Raw genomic sequence first — 25,025 nt, 5'->3', positions numbered from 1 at the left:
AAGGGAGGTGCTGGGGTCAAGCAGACTGATAACTGAGGGTGGGAAGGTGGTGCTGGGGGAAAGCAGATGGACAGCGAATGGTTGTTGGGCAGGGCGTCTAAAGAAATGGCCAGTGAAGGGACAAAAGTAATGTGTCCATGCTCCAGGGGATGGGCAAACATATGAAATGGAAGGAAGCCTGGGGCAGATGACCAATAGGAAGCAAGCAAATGAAAGTGACAATTAAGCCGACAAACTGTGAGCAATGAGAAAATTCCAAGCACACTGGTGAAACAGCACATGTGCTATCTTAGGTGAGACCTAAAAAGCAATCAAGCAAGTGACCTCGCCACTAGAGGTGGCCTCGCACTGCAGCTTAATGGCAGCCTGTTGGGGAGAGTGATAACAGACTTTTCTCTTTCTGCTTGCCCCTTTGAGTGTGAAACAGAGAGTAAAGATGAAAAATGCTGCCCGTCATAATGATTAACACTTCCAGCACTGGATAGCTGTCTTGCTTGGTGATTCTAACTTTCAACCACATTTTTCATAAGCAGTTTCTGGAGGGGGCTGAGCTTTTTGTAGTGCAATGTTGTTTTTGGTGTGTTTCTTCTTTGTGTCGGCCAGACATTGATTGTCCCAAAACCAAGCACAATCATCCAGTAATGAGGAGTTTCTCCTCCTGTGGGTAGCCAGTGCATCTTCCAATGCAAATCAGTAATTGCTAAACGTAGACAAGAACTCTTACAGAAGACCCTTCCATCTTGGCCTCCTGTGTCGAAGCTGCTACCATTGTCGAGATGGAAGTGACAAGCACATTACCCCTAGGATTGGAACCAGGGTTCATCACGTGTAGGGAATAGTTTCCATCTGTCTATTGGTGAGTCAAGATCTTCCTTACGTATCCCAGAAATCCAAACGTTTAGTGGGACTCCCCTACCCCTTTGCAGATTCAGAGAATTCCAACAGCATTTTTAATAATGTTGGTGTGGGGCAACTCTGGAAGCTCTGGGTGTGCATTATTTCGAGACTCTCATGGGTGTCCAAGAATTGCATTGCCAACAGTGTCATGTAAACTTATTCCCACTCTTCATTACCTTCTGGATGCGCCTGCCAATCCCATTTATCTAACAAATGTGTTCACGTTCGGCCTTGTAGAGATGCATTGTTGAAGCCCACAGTTTCTAATCTGTTATCTCCATTATGTTTAAACCACGCCAATTTATGCCAATTGAAGTCAAACCATTACCAAATCATAGCTAATACTGTACATCACACAGTGTGTCAATATGTACTTTCTTTGACTTTCAAGATAATAAATAGAAATCTGTAGATTACTCTGGATAGGTTGGACTTTTATTGTTGGTATTTAGAACGTTTTTTACTTTGACATTGTTTATTGGTAATATTTGTCAAAACGTTCCTAAAAGCTTCCTTTTCGTAATGCTTTTTTATTAGATATTTCCCCACCTTTGAGTTCAGCAGTGGGAAGATTTTTACCAGGCCCAGCCACACCAAACCTTGGATTTGAACAGGTACACAAAAACTCTTTTTTTACTTTAGGATAAATAGGAAATATGTACTTTTAATTCTTTTTGGAAATAGTAGTTCTCCAGGTGCTTTGTACACACGTTGAAGCAACTTAAATATATAATACAAGATGTTATACTAAATATTTTTTTACAATTCTATGTAAGGCCCAGGCTTTGAATAGTTGTGTAAATGTATTTGTGATACTGCAAAGAGAGAGCAAGAGAAGATTAGATTATAAGAGCTAAGAAGTAAATGCATGTTGCAGCATGATTGTATTTTAGTTTCGTACTTAGGTGGCGAGTTGCATTGAAAGGAGCAACTTAATACATAATTACAATTTTTGATTTTTCATCGTATTATGTCCTTGCTGATGTGTACAAAATTCCTGTCGGTACTAAACATATTTTCTCTTTATTTTTTGCATACGTGCATTCGCTGCCTATTCCATCAATGTGAAAGGTTTGTGATTTGTTATTCGGACAATTTGTACTACTAATAAGTCTTACATTATAGTTTCCCGTCAAAATGGTAGCAAAATAGGTTATCTCCTACAGGCGATATGGAGCTTTTCATTAAAAGTTGTTAAGGAAAGATCATTATCTGCTTTCGATATATATGTATATATATAGCATCATTTATTCGAGATTTATTGAGAAAAACAACCAGTGCACAATAAGCAGGCATCAGAATAATTCATTGTCTGTCTGTCTCTCAAGGAGCCATTATTTCCTTTTTATTCCAGTTGATATTTTTAGGTTGAGCCTATGGCGGCAGCACACATGCACTGCTCGCTTTGCAAGGCATGCAGTATTCAGTATGGCGTGGAAGCTCTGTTGAAGCTCCGCCCACTCTCCGCCCATCCTTTTCATTGGCTTAGGTGCTAAATGCTGCCTTCCGATTAGTTTTAGGCTTGTTAGTCTCTCCTCATGACGGCCATGTCGTCATTTGTATCCTTCCATGGCCACTGGCCCCTTTACGCCGAACACTATTTTCAACAAAATGCCTACAGCTCCGAACTCCCAGAGACAAGTTTGTCATATATGCAAATGGTCTTCTAGGAGTAGTATACCACTTAAAAATATGAAGCAAAGGGTAGAATAAAAAGCTTCCTGCAGGAAAGACCGTCTCCCCACTACCATTTTGCTTCCATTATAATAGCATCTATTACCTTTCATCCGGAAATGAAAGAAGTGACCTAGTGATGAGCCAGTTTTAAACTAGGTAACTAGAGCGGACATGGCAAAAAAATAGAGCTTTCACAAGCATTCAACTACACATGCATAATTTACAATTGCAAATGTTCAAACAAAACGTACCTAAGACATAACCTAAAATAAACGAAGCACTTGAGAACATGTGCCTTCTCCACTTATTGCAAAATACGAAACTTTTACTGTAATTACTTTTTACTATGTATAGAAAACAACACATTGTAGAGATTTTCATCAACCAGACTCACTAATTCTTTGGTAAGAATGATTTTCTATTGGATATCATGCAACAAAAAGGTGGTGCAGCTTGAGGGTGCCTTTATAGCTATTCCTGTAGCTATTCGTCATGTTATGTATCCAATGCTTTACTCCCCTCCTTACTGTTTCCATGCTAACGTACAGTATAAGGCCGGGGTTTGCCTGACTCTACCATGGCTACTTTTTGGGACGTGGTCACTCCCCTGGTTTTAGACCGGAACACGCAGGTCTTGTGGACGTTTGTTTCAGTGCATTCTTTTGTGCACTTTGCTGTTCTGATTCACGTTGCAGTTCATACTTTGTTTTTTTTGTTTACGTTAGTTTTTTTTCCTGGGAGACGATGACGTTGGCTTTGGAGAATTACATCAACCGTATCCTTGCTTATGTTGCTGATGCTTGCTTTATGATATCTGTGTAATGAATTAATCTCATTGAAGTAGTTCCTAATACCTACTTTTTCTTAATATGTGGTTTCACTTTTTGGTGTCGGGGTCGTTCGACTTCAGTGCTGGGTTTTACCATAAATATAATCTTGTGTTGCTTGAGTACTGAGATCACGAAATTACTGAACATCCGCTTTGATTCACGTTCCCAAATGTGTATGGCACCTGATAATTTTAGAGTGTTCGCTTTCTCAACTGTATGATCTGTTTACTTCCTGTGGGAAGAGGTAATAAGTTTATTTTTTCCAAATGATTTATTCTCACATAATTTGTGTTTTGCATCGAGCTTGATTCAACATACTTCATAGGAACTTGAAGGACACATTGGTTTTAACCAATTAAACTAATGATGAATTAAACGTGTAAGTGCTACCAGTTATGCTTGCGTTTTCGTCAGGAAATGCTTAAACCATTCAGCTATCTGATCACATCAGAACATTACCTAAGTAGAAAACTGCGATTTTATTTTGTAAGCAAACAAGTCCCCTAATAAGCTTATATCAATCTCTCTACCAAATATACTATATGCCATAAGGAGGCAGGTATTCATTCTGAGCGGTACAAAAATGTATCCTGCTCTTACATAGCATATGTCACAGTGGAGCAGGAATCAAACGGATACATTACGGCTTCGCTTCCCAGGCACTTACTGGAGGTCGAGGGGCAAACCTACACTCAAGCCGTGATCTTTCATTTTCAGTGATATGACCACCGAAGGCACTGATTTTATTGTAAAACAGAGCTTTAGACTATACAATTTCCAGCTGAAAGGCAATATTTCTCTTCATGTGTTCCCATACCTGGCGTGCCATGCAGTTTGGTGCTTACTTTCCCTCCATGTTAAATAATAGATGTATCAGCACTGAGGCTAATGTGCTGCATAGCTAAATACATTTAAGGTCCCAAAGGCGAGACCGATTACATTGCAAATGCTTGTTTAACCAGCACCTCCTTCTGCTTGGCTATGAACAATGATCCTGGACACAAGTTAGAAGTGCAAACTGTTTATTGGCTTGTTGGTTACATTAAGAACAAAATGGGGCCTTCTTTTAGAGAGCAAATTCCTCACTGGCTACAAGTGCAATAAACCGCTTCGCTTCCTGAATTCCACTTTAAATCACCAACGCGATACTCACTTTAGACACTCAACATTCTGTTGCAAAATTCTACCATCCACAGCTCCAAGAAACCTAACATAACTTAACATACACAGCACATTACAAGCAACACAACACAGCATGGCATAACATAAAACTCACTCACTCTCTAATCTAGCTGTTCCGAGGACTTGTAGAGCGCATGGCAACCCAAATGAGTCTTCCAGCACTGAGAAACTGTTTAGGCCCTAATTCACCTATGTTTAGACAAGTAGTCATGTTTTCAGCTGATTCCTGAAACTCGATTCCTCTTCAGTCTTAGGCAACCTAATGGGCGCAAAAAATCATAATTTAGGAACAAGATAAGCAAAGGAACAACTGCCACTTCAAGCCAACTGGACTTTACGATTCAGCAATCAAAAGAAGTAGAACAAAATCCTGTTAGGGATATAGGGGTTGAGTTAATTGATGTTACAACTGATTGCCGTTTTTGTGGACTACTCAATGGGCCATACAGAAAATTTTAAAGTAAACCCTCTGTTTTACAGGAAGCCAAAGCAGGGAAGCCTGTGAACTTACTACAGAATGATACTTCGTAATTCTTAGGAGAAGGCAGGCCACTGCATTTTGCACCCCATGCAGTCTTCTTACTAAATTTTGAGAGCTTCCAAAATTACCTTAACGAAAGGACAACAAAAGGGGGGCGTGGCCAAGCAGGCTACAATGGTGGGCGTGCCTTGCTGAGGCTCCACGTCGGGCGAACATATCTTCTACTTTACAGCATTGATTCTGGCAACAAAACTGATATTCAGCAATCGGAATGCACGGGGCATCCCGCGTTGATAAGCCCCAGCCAAAACGGAGCGGGGCTGCGGAGCGCTTGGCGACAAGGTGGAGCCCACCCGCGCCTCCGTCGGACATCAAGAGATCTGGGCCTGCTGAAGGAGATACGACCTGGAGCACAGATCACAAGACCAGTGAGACTGGGCTCCGAAGGCAGGAACACTCGGCAGAAAAGGCACCAAGGAAAACGAAGGGCGCAGTGCGGGTGCCCAGAGCCCCGCCGTGTACGACATAGCGAACAGTGAGCGAAAGACGCATCGGGCAGAGAGCAGCTGAGCGAGGCCAAGGAGAGAAAACACGCTGAGCAGCGAAGGACCGGTGACACCAGGTCCACTCCCTTTCATGAACCGCCAGAGACCAGAGTACTGTCTAGGCCGAGATTGCCTTAATCCAACATGGCGCCTGGTGAGCGCGACAGCTGAACCTCCCTGGAGGGAGCAGAGATTCGGACCGGCTGGGAGTAGACCACACAGACTTATAGACTTTGAGTGGTGGGACCCTCCCCGGGTCTGCCTGATACCGGGGAGTCCGCATGGTGCCCCCCCACTGCCGTGGCCCAGCTTGACTAATGCCTGACGCTAAGATGGAGGGTTAGCAGGCCGCTTGGCGCCCAACTATGTGCTCGGCCTACAACAACCTAACGGCCGCAGGGAGTGCGACGAAACACACGCCTCCTCAGCCCCTTAGTGTTCTGGAGGGCCGGATCGGACTGGGCCCTCCTGGCCTCACGAGTTGCCTGACAACAGGACCGGCGGGCGGGGAAGATGGAAGGGACTCGCGCCCTTGACGGATGCGCCCTGCAGATTGACACACAGGGTGCCAACCTCAGAGCGCGTTCGGGGAGAAGCATCCCCAGATCGGACAACCGGAGCACCTGCCTCCCTGGGGGACGGACGAGGGACAGAACGTACCCAGGGCCTATATCAGAGGAACAGAGACCCCTCACAGCGTCCTCCAGACCCCGGCACCGCAGCACACTGACCCGCAAGAGGCAAGGCACCCTAGGAAGCACGATGGGGAAACCCAGGCCCACGCAAACCACCACTGTGCCAGAGACCGCACCGGAGAATATGCCACATCCCAAGGCAAGGACCAAGCTGAGAGGGAACGCGCCCGATCTCTCCATATCGGACAAACTGGACCAAGTGTTGGCGGCTTTTGAACTTTCCAGGGTGTCTATGGAGGAGCATCTTGGCACCCTGACGACTGCCATAAGCCTTATTAGGGACGACCACCGAAAGCTGGCTGACAAAGTGAACGAAGGGAGAAAGATCGTAGCGGACTTGCAACCTGCAGTAAAAGAGCAACAAGCGACAATCTGTGATGTCCTGACCCGTCTATCCACAATGGATGAGCGAATGGTTGATTTGGAGGGACGCTCGAGGCGCTGTAATATAAGGGTGCTAGGGCTGCCAGAAGGAATTGAGGGGCCAGACCCAGTGGGGCACATGGAGGCGTGGGTGAAGTCCTTCACCTCAGCCTCTGATCGGTCGTCCTTCTTTTCAATTGAGCGCGCCCACAAAGTCCCAGCACGCAGACCCCAGCCTGGAGCACCTCCCTGACCGATGTTGGTGAAATTTCTCCACTTTGGAGACCGGGATGCAGTGCTTAGAGCGGCTAGACGATCAGGTCCCCTCCGGGTCGAGGACAAACAGGTATTGATCTTTCCGGATTATGCATGGGCGGTGCAGCAGCAGAGGTCGCTATTCCTGGAGGTGAAACGACGGCTAAGGGCGAATAATATTCAATATTCCCTGTTATTCCCCGCCAGACTCAAAATTATCCACAATGACTCTGCTATATTTTTTACATGCGCGGAGGAGGCAAGCGACTGGGTGGACTGCACTGCCCGCAGCTATCCGGGACAGAAATCTTGCAAGGGCAGAGGCGTAGGGCACCATGACCCAGGAAGCACAACCCAAGCAGAGGGCGAAATGAAGAGAACGCAATGGCACGTAGCCACGCATTAGACTCCCCGGATTTGGAGCAAACTATGCAGGAACGCCGGGACGCTCTGCGGGCCGTGACAGCACTGCAGGCCTCTTTGCCCTCAGACGACATGGATAGTGCCCCACACCTGTTCTCCTCGGCGGGAGAAGAGGATAGCGCCAAGACCTCGTCTGAAGGAGACTCAATCATACTACCAAAAGTCACCCCCCAGACAGCGGATCTCATAAATTGATGAGCACATAAGGTATCTCAAGGGAGGTTACCACCGAGATGCTGTCCCCAGTCTCCTGCAGCAAATAGGCGCAGGGTAGCCCTATCAACAGCTTTTCGAGGCCCCCCTACACAGCTGCAGCTCTCCCATGGTACACACGCAATATCGACCCAACTCTGCCCGGGACCAGATGACGCACACTGATCCTTCACAAGCCCGTTCAAGGACTACCCTCACACGCATGCACCACCACCCCATGGTTATTTTTTGATTCTCTCTTCCTTCAGGAGAGCCAGTTTGGACCTATCGCTCCCAGCGATAGCTCCCCAGTATTGTGACTGTTCCCTGACCCCAGTTCTCAGTTCACCCGCCCCCTGTACCGTGACCTCTTGTTACCTCCCATGTAAAGGGTGAGGGGGCGCGCACCCACAGCTCCACACAGCTAAGCGAGCGACACACAGTGGCAAGGGATAGGAGGCTCCACACCTCCAGAGACCCTACGCTGCCAAGGCATAACTTCTTATCCATCATGGCACACACGGATTTCCAGTTGTTAACCCTAAATGTTCGGGGGATGCACACAGCCTGGAAACTCTATGCGATATACGTGTATGTTAAGCAACAACAAGCGCAGGTCATATCCCTACAAGAGACCCACTTCACTCAGGCGGAATTGTGTAAACTCCAGAAGAAATGGAGTGGTACATTGTGCGCCATAACCTACTCCGCCTTCGCGAGGGGAGCGCTGATCTGGATTCGGCCCGGAGTGTCCTTTCGCGAAACCGGTAGAAAGGTGGACACCCGAGGGACGCTACGCGCTACTAGAGGGGTTACTAGATGGGTAGCCCATCCTCATAGGGAACATCTACGCACCCAACAGTGACCAGGCTCCTTTCTGGGGGACCCTAACAAGCACCCTGGCGTGATTCACATCCTTCCCGTGGGTACTAGGAGGGGATTACAACTGCTCCCTAGATCTTGCACTAGATAGATCCTACCCCCCACCAAACACTCCCCAGCCCACACGCACACAGCCACACTCCACGCCTGGGCTACCCACTGGTCTTTAGTGTACGTATGGCGACATACACACCCGACCACCAAAATATACTCATTTCATTCTATACCCCACAACTTGCGAGTTCGCTTGGACCGATTCATGTGCACACAATCTACCCTCTCACGCATTAGACACTCGGACTACTTGGGCAGGGTCATACCGGATCACGATGCACATGCCGTGTCTCTCGCATGGCGCCCACCCACACCACCGATCCCTACATGGAGCCTCCCCAAGGACTGCCTTATAGACCCGGTGTTCCAAAACGAGCAGTCAGAAACCATTTAACACTATTTTTCTGAAAATACAGGCACTACACCAGCCAGATCACTAGAATGGGAAGCTTTTAAAGTAGTCTTACGGGGAGCATGCACCCGGCAAATTACGGGAGTGAAGCAAACATTAGAGAGGGCGGTATGAGCCACAGAACAACAAGTGGCGCAGTTATCCAAAGCAGCAGATCAACGGGGACTCCCCCCGCGCAACTGGCGGAGGCCAAAACTAAATACGAGGAGGCGTGTGCCGACTTACGATGATATAATTTTCGCACATACACCACTAGAGTCCACCATGAAGGGAACCGCGCTGGCACCCTGCTAGCTTGGTTCATTCGACAGGACACGCAAACACAGCCGATCACCCGCATTCGCAATGCCGTCGGGGAGGTGGTCTACACTCAAGCTAAAATTCTATCAGCCTTCCACGAATACTACACCATACAATACAAGGAGTTGACCCAGGATAGGGGGGAACGTATTCGAAATATACTAACCACAGACACCATAGCTCAAATCACAGTCGAGGAGCGAAAGACATTAGACGCTTTACTCACAACAACTGAGATCAAATCCGCCATACGTCGCCTGGCCAAACACAAGGCTCCGGGACATGACGGTTTCCTGGTAGAACTATACTCCACATTCTCTCAGAAGTTGGTCCTGCAGCTTGGCGCAGGCTTTCATGAGGCGTTAGAAATGGGGCTACTCCCTCAATCTATGCGGGAATCAGTGCTGGTAACATTCCCCAAACCCGATCGGAATCCTCTGCTCCGAGCTTCCTACCACCCCATCACCCTCCTGACCACGGATTGCAAAATTCTAGGGGGGATCCTAGCAGACAGACTCACGGAGGTCCCAGGCTGATACACACGGACCAGAGCGGATTTGTCCCTGGGAGAAACACCTCCCAAAATATACGTCGGCAGTTCCAGATCAAGGACTGGGTGCGGGGCAGGTTCCCACATGCGGCGTGCCTTGTACTGGATCTCGAGAAGGCGTTCGACACCCTGGCATGGCAATATTTATTTGAGGAGCTCCGGAAGGTGGGCATAGGGCCCCAACTCATAGCGTAGACCCGGTTATTGTACACTGACCTCACCACACTGGTTAGAATAGGTAGCAACATTGCCCCCCCCATTCCAATCATGCGCGGCACACGACTGGGTTGCCCCCTGTCCCCTGTCATATTTGCTATCGTCATGGAGCCACTGGCAGCACAACTACGAGAGGTGGGCGAGCACTGGGGCATCCTGCTGGGAGGCTGCACCCATTGCGTCTCCCTCTATGCGGATGATCTCCTCATTTATGTTAGAGACATCACATCAGACCTCACCACCCTCTGGACCACGCTCACAGACTTCGAGAGGGCCGCAGTGAACTGGGAGAAATCCTCTCTCTATCCCTTGTACCTGAATTCTCCACACAGGGAAGTTCGTCTGGAAGATGCCACACTGGCATGGACGGGGAACGGCCGCGCTACTTGGGGGTCAGACTCTACCATGAGCCAGGGGACCTCCTGGAGGGCAACCACTGCGAGCCCTCCGAGGACTTAAAAGTCAAATTAGTTTCTGGTGGACCCTACCCTTGGCTCCCATTGGGAGGGTAGCCTTATCCAAAATTATCATGGTGCCCCAGCTTCTTTACTACTTTGCAAATATCCAGGTCATCCTACCACTGCCTTTTTTCCAAGAGCTAAATTACTAATCTCCCTGGTCTGGGGGAAGGGCCGAAGCAGAGTGGCCTTGTCGGCCCTGCAGCTGCCATGTGATAAAGGAGGGATGGGTGCCCCATCCTTTGAAGCCTATATTTTGGCAGCGCTACTGCAGTGGCTATCACGCTGGACAGCGCATCACAACCTCAGGGAAACAGACGCTCAGGACGGACAGATAACAGCCCCGGTAACCCTAATACTCCTCCCGGGGACCAAATCCAACCCAGCTCATCCATTATTAGTCAAAGTGGCCAGATCCTGTACCATGAGGATTTACCGTATGTCCAGAGGGACACCTATGTATTCCCCATTACTGCGCTAGTAGGACTCCCCAAAGGGCACTGGTGTAAACACCACGGAGAGCTTAGGATTTGGACCGAACATCAGCTCGCTGAAGCCCTGTTCACCGACGGCCGACTGATCTCGTTCGCAGGTTTGGCCGAAGAAAGCGGGCTCCCGACCGGCCAACTCCTGCTGCACCGGCAGCTGTGGCGGACTGCAGACGGACCTGAGACCTTGGGCACGGAGAACCCAAGACCCAACCGGTGTTGCACACACTACTACATATGGGGACTGATAGACATCATATTACATGGATCTATAAATCCATTATGGAACTTACACACGTGCACTGACACGATTACGGCTCCGCTGGGAGGAGGATTTCGGCCGCATCCTCCATGATAGAGAGTGTATGATGGCCCCAGTAAATCACAAAAGAGTGTATCGCAGTCAAAGATTCAAAAATGTTCAGTTTATTGTGCTGCAGTGGGCTTATCTCATACCGGCGCGGCTTAAATGCTTTTCCCCGACAACCCGCTTTGAATGCCCCTGCTGCCACACTCCAGACGCCCCATTCATCCACATATTTTGGACATGCCTCTTGATACAAACCCTCTGGACGATGGTACACACCACACTACAAGCAGTCACAGGTCTATCCGATTTCCACATATGGGAGGCACGCGCCCTGGGCAAATTTAAGCGCAACAAGCGGAAAAAGGTCGAGACCAAATTTGTTATGCTGGCCGTAATTCTTGCAAAACGAAGTGTAGCAATGTACTGGCGCGCACCGAATGGCCCCCCAATAGCAGCATGGTGGGCGGCGGTAAAGAAATGGGCCACGGCCGAAGAAGATCTCATCCGACAGGAGGAAGCCAGTGGCATGCGTGCAACGTATTTCATTAAAATGGGCGATGCTCTTACATGACTTCAAGCGAACACACTCTGCTGGCGCAGAACCCCCACAAGACACCCAGATGGAACCAGGACCAAGCGCATGTTGATCCACCCACAATCTCCCCCCATCACACTAGCTCACCCCCTAGGTCACCCTTAGGGAATCACACCGTCAGTCATGGTAGAAAACAGTGCCCGCAGTTAGCGAAAAAACATGGAGCTGCGCTTCACTTACCCCCGCCTCATGCGACCGCAACCCCCTCCCGATCCCTCACTTCCGGAGTTATGAATCCCCAAGTTCAGTTTAGAACTTGGATTACCATTTAACAATACCCTCTGCAGGAAACAATGGACTAGTGACTGTCATACGGGTATGGGAGACACAGTAATCGTACCAACAGCAGCTTCCACGATGTCTCCCGGAATCTCCGTCGGAGGTGGGAGAGGTGCTACCTCCCATTAATTATTTAATTAATTGATTAATTGACATGCTGCTCTTTAACACAGAAATGTTGACATCAATTGTAATACTGCTGCAGATAAGTATGATTATTGTATGACATGCATAATCATAAAATCCAATAAAAAGGTTTACAAAGAAATCGAAGAGCAACACAACTAGGGCCTAGACAACAATCCTCCGTGAGGGAGAGGGTAGGAAATCTAAGATCTTTCTATGAATTCTGAAAATGCCAAAACCGCTTGCAGCTACTTTCCGCACCTGCATCTTAAAAATAAAATTGTTGTCCAGACAGATTTTTTAACGTCTTTTTCAGCATTGAGTGGTTAGCTAAGAAATCAGGTCAGCACACTGCGGATCAGCAATTAAAATAATTGCCAACCACAGTCACTTAAGTTACCCCCATTAAGTTTCAGGCAGCTGGCTGCCATCCTCTCTGCTACCTCCTCCAGGCAAGGATTTACCTGATCAGCTTTACAGCAGGTTTCAGTAATTAAGGAGATTACTATCTAGATATCATCAGCATAAGATGCTATTGAGAGACGATGAGAGTGCAGGATCTCAGCCAAAGAACGTATGTACAGATTAAATGACTGTTTGGCACTGTGAAGAAGCCTGAGGCACTCCATACTTAGGAGGAAAAGATTTCGAGTAAAATGGCTTGCTGTAAACCTGGAAGCTTCTGCCTTCCAAAAACAATGAGAGTAATTTCATTGCTAAATCAGCTACTGATACATGCTTCATCCTCTGCAACAAAACTGTATGCGATATGGTGTCAAAGACCACCTTGATCAAGATTCTTTTTAAGTTTCCCCAGAACTGAAAGAAGTGTAGTATCTGTACCATGTCCTTGATGAAAACACTTTTGATGGAGCATGTAATTTTTTAACACAAATTATGATAAATGTTGTTTGACATGCGTTTCCAATACCTCACCTGTACCAGACAATGCAGATAGTGGTTTATAATTTTCATTTAATGCGGGGTCTACCAGCGCCTTTTTTAATAATGGCTTAACAACTGCGTGTTTCCAGGAGGACGGACCTATACCACTCTGTAGAGAGAGATTGACCATCTTTAGGAGAGGAGGATCAATTGTTACTGCCTCCTGAATCAGAATGCAGCGTGAGTTGCTGTGCAACTAGACTTAAAGAAAAAAATCACAGAAGTGACCAACACTGACCCGTCATATCGCTTTTTACGTTAAGCCATGTTGCGCATCAGCTGGGGGTTTGGGACATAAGAGAGGGGTTAAGCAAAATAATAAAGAGCGGAGAGGGGAGTGGGAGAAACCAGGGTGAGTTAGAAACCAGAGAAAAGCAGGAGGGGTGGGGGATTAGAAGCAGGAAAAGTAGGAGGGTGCATGAGCCGTGTTCAACATACTTAAATGGAAACATAAGAGCAATTTTGCGCCTGAAGGTTTCTCTCCAGAACTGCATCAAGGAGAAAACACAGTTACAATCCCAAAATATTGTTAAGCATAACAAGGACCAGTGTCGTGTAGTTTCCACCAATCAGTAGAAAGTGCACGTTTTTGGACAACATAATCTTGAGATGGTGCCAGAATAACTTCATGCACCCCCGTAGGATATATTGTCCCTTGGACCAGCTAAATCGCAGTGCCACCGTTAGCTCCCCTAACCAAAACAAGGAGTGAACCGTTCTGGCTACCACTAAATATAACTCAGGAACCATGGTAATAGACTTCAAACTTTCACTCAGTCACTCTTGCTTTCTTTTGCTCAGAGAAATATACAAAGAATACACAGAGGGATATATTCAATATTTATTAAACCAGAGTGATTCTTGTAAGATATGTGGGCTGTGATGATTAATAGACAAAAGCTGATAACATTTAAAATGAGTGTCAACACAGAAAACAAAACAAAGCTCCACCATCATGTTGACAGGTTATCTATGCATAGATGTAAGAAATTGTTACAATTGAGCATACCCCTATGATGCTAACTGTAACCTATACGTCAAGTGTGGGAATATATGATTTGTCAAGAAAAATATTTCTATATCATGGAGAACTTTTGTAATTGTTTTGGATTCCGCATCATGGTGGACAGTGATGGAGGGGAGATGATTGGCTATGCAGGAAAATACTGCACTGATATTGGCTATACGAAAATGAAATAGGTGTGCATACGCATTTTATATTTTTTCTTGTTGGAAATTAGACCGGTTTGGAGTACGATGGACCTGAGAGATGACTTGGTGAGATGTAGATATCACACTACCTCTGCAATTGATTTAGTTCCCATATCTTGGTGGATAGGAATAGGTGTGATATGATTGGCTAAGGTTTAAAATACTGTGCAGTGATTGGCCAATTGATACGGTGAATAGAAAGGAGTGCATATTAGCCTTCTTTGTTTTCATTTACACTTCTTTTCAAATTTGATTGGTATCAACTATGACGGACCTGATAGATGAATCGATGAGATGCTGATATGATTTGGTACACAAAGGAGTTCAGCAACGGTTAATATTCCCAGGCATTAGGGTTGGAAGATAATACAGAAATTATTATTTTTACGGAGTTGACTAACACAACAGCAAGATAAAGAGAAGAGTTTGTTTTTTAGATATCGTATAATGTTTAACAGCCTAATCATTAGAACGACTCAAGAAGGAATATAATGGACTGACGCACTGGGTGTACCAGAGTGAAAACATGTTATTACATAGAGATTGGGAATGACTGGTAGTGTGTAATTGGAGGGAATCCAACGTGGACTCCTATTGGTAGAGAAACATGTTTAAATATCGAATGTGAGTTTTGTGTCATTTACATCCCAACTTTTCAAGATGGATGTTGCTGGTTGACCCTCGCAACGGAAAACAGAAGTTAGTGCCCATGATATCTGGTCCTGCTAGAGTAGGGTCTTTGGGCTAGAGTAATTGTTAGGCAGTAGTTTATCTTCAAATGGGTAATAGTGCATGCTGGTTTATTTACTTATTAGTAGATTGTAGGAACTGGTAACCAGTAATCATGCAAGGAAATTCAATAGAATTTTGTTATAGGTTGTATTGTGTTCCCCATCTGATTTTTAGATCCCTGGGAGGAGACCATATCCCTTGTGATGGAGGAGGACTAAAATTATACACACTGTTAATGTTAATGTTAATGTTAATGTTATATGTGCTTGTATAGCGCGCAGCTGCCCCAGCAAAGGGGCGTCCCGGCGCTTACTGTATGAAAGGGGACAGAGGATAGGAAAGTAGGAGGGGAGGGAGATGTTAACAGAAGAGGTGTGTTTTTATTGCTTTCCTAAAGGTCAATAGATTTTGTATCCCTCGGATCTGGTCTGGGAGGCCGTTCCAGAGTTTGGCGGCCAGGTATTTGAAGGAACGGCCGCCCATCCTGGATAGTTTGATACGAGGAACCGTTGCGAGATTTTGGCCTTCTGAGCGTAGGGCGCGCCGAGGGACGTAGGTTGACAAGAGTGGGCAAAGCATGGGGGGGGAGGCCGTTTTTAGGATTTTAAAAGCTAGGCATAGACGTGTGGTGAGGGAGACCTACCAGAGCCCTGGCGGCAGCTTTCTGGACTCGCTGGAGTCTAGCTTTTTCTGCAACGTTCGTTTCTAGCAAAAGGGAGCTGGCGTAGTCCAGCCTGGAGACGATGGCTGCTTGGACTATCGTCTGACGGGTTTGGTTGTCAAAGAATCCCAGGATGGGCCTAAGGTTCCGTAAAATGCCGAAGCAGGTTGCTGCCACTTTATTAGTATGGTGAGTAAATTTGAAGGCAGAGTCTACCCAGACTCCTAGGTTTTTGACACAGTCCTTGGGCTCAGGTGGTTGTCCCAGGTTTTCTGGCCACCAGTTGTTCCCCCAAGTGTTTGTCTTTTTTCCCACCAACAACACCTCTGTTTTACCGGCGTTGAGCTGGAGGTAGTTTGCTGTCATCCATTCTGTGATGTCAATGAGGGTTTGTTGGAATTTTTGGGCGCTGTGACCACTTTCATCGTTTAATGCCACCACCATCTGCGTATCATCAGCGTAGGATACAAGAGACATTCCGTGTCTCCTAGCTACCTCTGCCAGGGGCTGGACACACTGGAACTATATATACACTAATGGGGATACAGATATATTTTGATGTAGGTAACTAGGCTATATGCACACATTTATTCAGGAGAGCAATATGAACTATTTAGTTACCATTGGATATTAATATTTATGTTTCTTCACAGACTACCGTCTGAGATTTATTTACATACAGCAAAGGGCAGTTCTTTTGAAGATATACTGGGACTTTGGTGATAAATTGCAAGTGAGTGTTTGGGCAGAACAGAGATACGTTTTTTATCAAAATAATATAGGTAATTAAATTGATTTAATTTGACTGTATTACTGGTAAGAAATTGATGGTGTGTACGAATTTGAATGTACAGAATTCAGTGGAATCTCAGCCCTGATGTATATATGTATTCTCAATATTTGTAAATAATGATATCTGATTCCTGGTGTGGCAAAAATCCCCTGGTTTATTCACGTAAAAAAAGAATGCATCAGGCTGGGCAAACCAAGGTTGTGGAGTAACCCAGAGGAAGCTTGCCCTACAATCTCCCATTGTGAACTAGTGAACACCTACCGAATGAGCAAGCTCAGTTGTCAGTCCACTGGACAACTGACAGCTAAGTTCCTTAAAGGAGGAATATTTATTCGAGGCTTGCTTAGATGATATCTACCCACCCCTGGCAAGGAAACTATACGTACAGTTCAGATTGGGTACCCTCCCGCTCCACGCCTTTTCCAGTAAATGGATGGGCGCGGTTCGGAAGAAGTGCCCAGCCTGTAACTGGGAGGAAGAGTCAAATCTCCATATCGTCTTTTTCTGCGGAGCCTATAAAGCAGGAAAGAAGTCTTGGCTCGTTCCTCTGTTTAGGAATTTAGGGTTCACACACTGTGCAGAAGCATTCAGAGTTTTAAAATACGACACTTGGAGACCCATTGTATTTGCTGTATCACGTTATCTGACCTCCATGTGGCGTAGGCGCTGGAAGTTTGTAGACAAGACCAAACAGCAATAAAATCAACGTTGCCATAAAAAAAACCTGAGGTTTCTTAAAGAACCTTACATTTTTCTACAGTTTTAATAAAAAAAACACTTAAGCCTGCATGCTTTTATGGTTTAAATCTCTTTATTGACCTCAATCTCGTCAGCAGACGATGCAGTATAAACTCCAGCTCAAATGCAACAGTCCAGCACTGTAGTGACTAGGAGTCAATCAGCAATATAGGTCACACCGAACACCCCAAACAAATCAACAAAACCCACCCCCACCCACCCCCCTCTGTCCACAAAGCAAAAAGGGGAAAGAATCCCACCAGGGAAAAGGGGAAAGAGTGACAAATCAGCAGAGGATGACTTACCGCCCGCTCCCGGGCTTTTTGTGTACTTCTGAGATTGTGGGAATCTGCCAATCGTAGGAGGCATAAGTATTTGGGGCAACTCAGTTCCCGAAATTCCCCAGTGAGTAGAGTCAAGAAAGGCCTCCACAGTTCCGGGAATTCCTCCCCTCGTCCTGCTAGCACAAGGGACAGTTTCTCCATGCCAAGCACCGTCCATAACCTATGGAGCCAGCCTGTGTGTGGGGGGGTCTATGGGGTCCTCCAGTGTGCTAATATATTTTGTGTGGCTGCCCCCAGGGCTATCGCAATGAAGCGACCTCTCCAGAATTTCAGGAGATACATCAAGGCGTTGGGCAACCCCAGTAGAATATAGGATGGGAACCGGGGTAGTTGGTTGTCTAAGTGCGCATCTATCTCGTCCAGTATTGTGCACCAGTAGCCCTGTAGTTGGTCGCAGCTCCAAAGTAAGTGTTCCAATGTGCCTAGCTCCCCACACTCTCTCCAACAGCGGCCGCTGATGCGGGGGTCAATTTGGTGGAGGCGTTCGGGAGTATTGTACCATTAGCTGGCCACTTTAGTCAGGGTTTCAGGGAGTCCTGCATGATACGTGGAGTGTCTCGCTCTATAGTAAATGCCGCGCCATTCCTTGGGAGTTAGAGCTCACCCTATTTCCTTCTCCCACCGCCATCTGCCTGCATTGTATTTATGAAAGTTTGTGACGAGTAGGTGTTGGTATAAGTCTGAAATCTGTTTTTGTCAGATGTGCGCGTGACTAACCACGTCTCATAAGCGGTAAGGTGGCGCTGCGACCCCGGTCTAATCTGTGGGTGAAGTGCCCAGTGCCAGACTTGCATATATTCCTCCTTCATTTGGTAAAATGAGAGGAGGCCATCAAGGTCTAAAAGATGCCCCAAAGACCTGCAGGGGGAGTGCCGCCATGCCTTGAATGTCATCGGATCGATGCCCGGAGTGAAATCAGGATTGTCAAACAATGGCGTCAGGGGGGAAGGAAAGGAGGTTAACTCGTGTTTGGTGGAGACCCGATCCCATACCTCCATGACGGTGCCCGTAATGTAGGATGCGTATAAATTGGGTGGTCATTGGTGTTTAGGTAGGAAAGGGATCCCCTGTAGGGGCATACCCGCCACTGCCTGGTCCTGGAAGAGGCAGTTTTTGCCAGATTACAGCTGGTACCACTCTACCAGGCATCGGAGCTGGGCCGCATAGAAGTAGAGTTGTAAGTCGGGTATCGCAATGGCCTGTTTAACCCCTTCCATGCTCATGACGGAACGGTTCCGTCATGAGCGTCGGTTGAGCTGTGCTCATGACGGAACCGTTCCGTCATGGTTCCATAAGCCCAATGGAACGTTCAGCACAGCGCGGAAATTCGCGCCGCGCTGAAGCGGTTAAAACGTGGGCGCCGGCCCTGCCAGATGAAATGTGCCAATTCTGACTGCGTCTGCTGTATCCAGCCAGTCGGAGGACGCAGGGGAAGAGTTTGGAAGAGGTACAATATCTGTGGCAGGAGAGTCATTTTGGTGGCTGCAATCCTGCCCAGCCAAGAGAGGAAGTGGCGCTTCCATCTCTGAACCTCGCAGCGAAGTTCCGTACGCAGTCTCGCGTAGTTCGCTTCTATGGTAGCAGGTATGGTGGGACCCAAAAGAACCCCCAGATAGGGGACCGTGGAGTTCGACCATTGCAGCGAGTGTTCTTCTTGCACCGTGGCCACTGTCTCGGCTGACAAAAAGATGTTAAGTGCGACGGATTTTTCGGTGTTGATTTTGAACCCGGAGGCCTGCACGAAGCTATGTATTTCGATAAACAACGCTCGAAGCAATTGGACCGGGTCCTTGAGGGAAAGTAAAATATCATCCGCGTAAAGGCCAATCTTGTGTGTGTCCCCTTCAAATTTGATTCCCGTAATGAGTGCATGTTGCCAGATTCTGTATGCGAAAGGTTCCATATATAGAGCAAAGAGGATGGGGGAAAGGGGGCAACCCTGTCTGGTCCCTCTGCCAATCGGGAAGCGGGAGGACGTATGTCCATTGACACGCACCGCTGCATTGGGCTGCCTATAGCAGTTCAAGATACGAGTACATAGGATGTCCCCTAAACCGAAGCGATGTAGTACCTGTTCAAGAAGATAGGGCCAGTGAACCCTATCGAAGGCCTTTTCGGCATCAATTGCCTTTTCGGCATCAATTGCTAGCAGCATACAGTCTCGTCTTGTGCGTGACCCCGCCTCGATTAGGTGGAGGACCCGCCTAGTGTTGTCGCTGGTTTGGCGCTGGGGTATAAAGCCGGCCTGGTCTGGTTCGACTAGTTGTGGCATATAGGGTGCTAGCTGTCCCGCTAAAATACTGGTGTCGTTATGAGCTACAGCGGGTTGCGTCCTTTCCTGGTTTTGGTATGACCGTGATTGCGGCTTCAAAAAGTTCTGCAGGTATTGCGCCAGGTTGGGCAAAGGAATTAAAAAGGTCTTGCAACGGGAACGTTTTATTGAAGGCCGACGGGTACCCATCGGGGCCGGGGGACTTACTTACGTGAGATCGCGGATACCACCTCCTCCAGGCCAATGGCTCTATCCAAGAACTCTGCCTGAGCAGCGTTCAGGGAGGGAAGGTGTGCGCCCTGCAAATATCCCAGACTTGCTTGCGAGTCAAGAGTGTCGCCTGTATAGAGGGATTCATAGAACGCCCGAAAGGCCTCTGCTACTTCCCTCTCTTCAGAGACTAAATCACCTTTGGCGGTAAGTATGGTCTGGACCTCTGGCGCTGCTCCCGCAGCTTGTTCGCAAGCAGCCGACCGCATCTATCCCCCCGGCGTAGTAGTCATGTCTAAGGCGGAGGGCTGCATATTCCGCCCTGTCTTGATCCAAGGCTGCTAGCATTTTCCTCTCCGCACAAAGTTGGCGCCAGGCCCGTGCCGCCCCGTACGCTGATGCATTTGTTCCAGCTCGGCCACTCTCTGTGTAATCTCTGCTCGCTTCTGCGCTCGCTCTTTGTTATTGGCTGTGGCAATTGATATGAATTCGCCCCATAGAACTGCCTTAAGGGCTGCCCATTGTGTGGCCCGCGAGGTCTCCGCATTGTCATTGTGAGGTGAGAAGCGGGTGATGGCGGACTTAATCCGGTCAACTGTTGATGGTGTGTTTAAGAGGGATTCCCGAAGACACCAGTGTCGCTGTGGCGGCGATGCGGCTGAAATTGAGAAGGAAGCCACCACAGGGGAATGGTCCGATAATGAAGCTGGGATAATACCTACATCCGTCGCTCGCTGCGCCATTGGGGAGGAACAAAGAAAGTAGTCGAGTATGGCATAGGTCTTGTGGACCCCCGAGTAGTAGGTGTATGCCGTACGACATGGATGTAGATGTCTCCAAAGGTCAATGAGGTCCAAGTCTCGAAAGTGTGCCTGCCCTGCCTTAGAGAGAGCCCCCACCTGCCCTGACCTTTGACATGAACGGTCTGATGTGTTATTATGGAAAACTAGGTTGCGGTCACCCCCAAGCAGTAGGTGTCGCTCCGTGTTAGCTGTAGCCGCCGCCAACGCTTTCTGAAGGAATGCCTCCTGACCCTCATTAGGTGCGTATACAGAGCCCACTATTAGCATCTGGCCGGCCGCGAGGAACTGGTATACTAGCAGTCACCCTTTTATTTCTGCCTCGCGGTGGAGTACTTTGCCCGGGAATGTTCTAGACACCAGAATTGCTACCCCTGCTGTTTTCCTAGAGGAGGACGAGAATAGCTGTGTAGGGAAAGCAGGGATTTAAGGCCGTGTTGGTCCTTTGTCAGCAGATGAGTCTCTTGGAGGAGGCAGAGATCAGCGGTGGAGAGCTCCAGAAGGGACAGCAGGGCTCGTCGTTTTATGGGATTGTTTAGTCCTCGCACATTAAGTGAAAGGATCTTAAGCCGTGAGTGTGTCATCCACCCATTAGCATTGTGTCAAATGCCCTGTGAGGCTTAAATAAGTTGAGCCAGCAAAAAGGTGCTCAGAGTGCTTGCTGCATCAAGTCCCGACCGTTGTATCCTTGGACACTTCCTGTATAGCCGCCGCCTGTTCCTGCGCCATAGTCGTTGGGTCCGGCTTAAGGTCGCTTCTGGGTGAGCGTTGGCGGCCCACACGTTGCCATCCACTCCGGGAAGACTTGGAGGATTTCGTCTGCGATAGCTGTGTTGATGTCCCCTCTGCCTTCGAACCCTCCTCTAGGTCGATGCCCAGCAAGTCACATGTCTCTCGCAGGGACCCAAGCTGTTGTAGAGACCCCTTCCATTTAAAGATGAGCCTAAAGGGGTGGCCCCAAGAGTAAGGAATGCCGTTGTCTTGTAGGAAAGCTGTGGCCACCTTAAATGCCTTCCTCTTTTGTAGTGTAATAGCTGAAAGGTCCTAGTATAACGCCACGGAGTGACCTTGGAATCTGAGGGGTTGCTTCTGGCGCGCCTCCCTCAGGATACGCTTCTTTAGAGGGAAGTCGGGCAAGAAAGCCAAGATGTCAGGAGGGGGGGGGGGCAGGCCCTTTCTTTGTGCCCTGTCTATGTGGATCTCAAAGTCGTCGGGCTCCCCCAGGATCTCCCGAAACAACTTCTGCAGGTAGTTGGTGATATTGTCTCCCTCTGCATTGGAAAGTACGCCTCGGACCCTTATGTTTTTGCATCTGGAGCGGTTCTCGAGGTCCTCAGCGTGCGCCTGTAGATCGGTCTGTTGCTCATGGAGACGGATGACCTCTTGTTGTAGGAATTCTACTTCCTCGCTCCTAGTGTGGTCCGCTTCTTCCATTGCCGCCACTCGCTCCCCGATCCATCCACGTTGCGACGCAACTCTCGGTGCTCCCCTGCCATGTCTTGTTTGAGGGTTTGGAAGTCCTCCCTCAGCGAGTTAAACAGGGACTCCAGGAAGGCTTTAGTGATGGGGCCCCTCCATCTTCCTGCCCCGGGGGGTCCTTAGCTGTTACTGGTGGCGTTGGGCTCTTATCTCCTTTAAGGGTGCCTTTAGTTAACATGTCGGTAATGGTGCGACCGCCTCTGCGATTTGTGGTCGCCATGGTGCTCACACTGCCTGATCCTCAATTGCCAAGCAGGTCGGTTCGCACAGATAGAGGCCCGAGGTAGAACCGAGGCATAAGAAAACTGAAAAACAAGTGCTCAGAAGATGCAAAGAGGGCAGGTTAGAAACACTCTGACCCCCTAGGCCTCTTCAGGGGGTCTCACAAGGACCCCGATGCCCAAAACATTTTTTTATTTTTATTTTTAAAAATCGCGGGATGCGCGTAGGATACGCATATCGCGTAAAAAAAAAAAAGAAAAACCTGAAGCCTGCTTTAGTTCTATTTAGCCCCCGGGTGGGCCAAGTCTAGGGGGAAATGTTGTTTATTATAATGGGGGGCCCAGAGGGGCCCCCTAGCCCCGGGGATCGCCACCTCGGGCTTTTTTTAAATATATGTACGAGGGGCTCACGGCCCCCTCGCAGTAAATGTAAATGTATATGTGTGGGGGGGCTCTTAGGACCCCCCAGCCCCGGGGACCACCACCTCTCGGGGCTTTAAAACATTAATTGATGGTGGTCTCTGAGGCCCATGCAGACCTTGGGACCGCCAACCCCCAAGGCCGGCTCCTGTAGTGTCACGGGGTGCACCCCCCTCCCCTCCGGGACACTGCAGTTTGCAATGACAGGATGGGAGCCTCGCAGCTCCTGCCCTGTCATTGGAAACAGCTTTCCTATTTGGAAGAGAGAGCTTATACTGGCCTATTCTAGGTTGGCAGTGTGCGTGGACTAGGGTTTGGCTGGCGCTGATAGGGAGCAGATAGTATTTGTGTTCCCCGTAGTTTTGTGTACCCCCTAAATCAGAAGGGAACTTATATAGGCCCATATTTTTTATTTAATTTATTTATAAATATATTTATATTTCATTTATTTGTGTACCCCCTTTGCAGCTCCTTAAATATTCTAACATATAATTTCTGTACGATCTTTTCTGTGTTGGACAACAGAGTGTTACCCCAGTGTCTTTGTCATCATATATGATATCTTTTTTCTCTTTTCTGTATTTGAACCTGGCTTTTTTTTTACAGTATTCTTCTACCTCTTATGTCAATCAGTTCCACAGTGTAGCATCCATTTGTTGCAGTGTTGTTAGCCTTGTTGTTCTTTTGCTGATTTACCAGTTTGTGTACATAATCCGCCGTCCTATTTGTGCAGCCTTCTGTGTATTGTCTTTTATATCTGACCTTGGTTCTTTAGTGCTTAATTCAGTGTCCTGCACATACCAGGACATCTTTTGACATGTACTTTATTCCTTTCCATTTTCCTGCCTCCACCCTAATTGACAACTTAATGGGGTAGACAAAGTAAGGGTCTGTGGTCGTCCGTGTCTGAAGTTTACAACACAGTAGGTAGGACTCGGATTAAGGAATCCCACCTCCACCACTCATGGACCCTCCTGCCCCTTGTTTCCACCTCCTTTGCTATGCGTTATTTATTAAATCTGTGCACTTGACCTAGTCTTCCTCTAGTGTATTCTCCTCATAGTCCAACCACATACAATCTATCATTTCATCTGCCCTTGCCCAGTCTGTGTGTGTGGTGGTACCGCCACCAGATATTGCATATTATACACCACCATGAGTGTATCCACCCTCAAAATGCCTCTACTTGCCATTGTACATGCAGACTTGGACCACCCTTTTCATCCATTCTTGCATCTTGAGATGTAACCTCCTACCTCTGTTTTTTACCTCCTACTTTCCCCTTTTAAATATTCAAATCCTCTTGGAACCCTTTAGAGGAAAAGTAAGAAGGTTCGGGAATCAATTTATATGTGATCTCTGTCTGCCATCCTAATACCCAATCATTAAATTACATGCTTTCTACCATTCTATAATACGCTTGAGTTGCACTGTTCATTCTTTTTTTTTTTTTTTTTTTTATTGAGCAGAGCATAGATAAGGTACAATACATATAAGAATCATTTGGACAATGGAAGTGAATATAAGGTATTTAAAAGCTTCTTCTATTAAAAACAGATTAAAAGGGAGGATTATGAATACTTAAGAGCCATAAGCAGTCAATGACATTAAGACTACATATCTACATTTTCAAATACAAGCACTGTGCAAATTCCGCAAAATTCGGTCCTAAAGTGCAAATGCAATACAGTACAATCCAACCTAAAATAAAGTGCTAATGCTTCAAAATTACTATAAGTGCAAATACCACAAATTAAAGTGCGCTTGTGACTTATTGATAAACCCTTTCAACACTTCAAGACTGCTTAAGCATAATACAGGCCTCTTATCAGTATTCAATCTAATTACAAACTTGACCCCCCCTTATTTCCTGCAAATTCTCAAAATATTTCCAATTAATTTCAAATCTCCTTACTGCTCCCACTCTACCAGCATAAGCTTTTTCAAAATTCCATGACCTCCTCATTTTGTTAAGCCATTTCAAATGG

General features: G+C 47.3%; 1 protein-coding gene across 6 annotated transcripts in view; it reads left to right on the top strand.

The window, feature by feature from the left end:
- The window catches only part of TESMIN (testis expressed metallothionein like protein), a 1,592,961-nt gene that overhangs the window by 913,097 nt on the left and 654,839 nt on the right, over nucleotides 1-25,025 (top strand). For all 6 annotated transcript variants that reach the window (XM_078682880.1, XM_078682879.1, XM_078682876.1 and 3 more), the window contains one exon: nucleotides 1,435-1,511. In XM_078682880.1, the coding sequence (XP_078539006.1) occupies nucleotides 1,435-1,511 (77 nt within the window). The remainder of the gene's footprint in view (nucleotides 1-1,434; nucleotides 1,512-25,025) is intronic.

The sequence above is a fragment of the Lissotriton helveticus genome, chromosome 3_1 (assembly GCF_964261635.1).
Source record: "Lissotriton helveticus chromosome 3_1, aLisHel1.1, whole genome shotgun sequence".
Taxonomy (NCBI): Eukaryota; Metazoa; Chordata; class Amphibia; order Caudata; family Salamandridae; genus Lissotriton; species Lissotriton helveticus.
The sequence above is the reverse complement of the archived record's forward strand: the minus strand, read 5'-3'. Positions and strand labels throughout refer to the sequence as shown.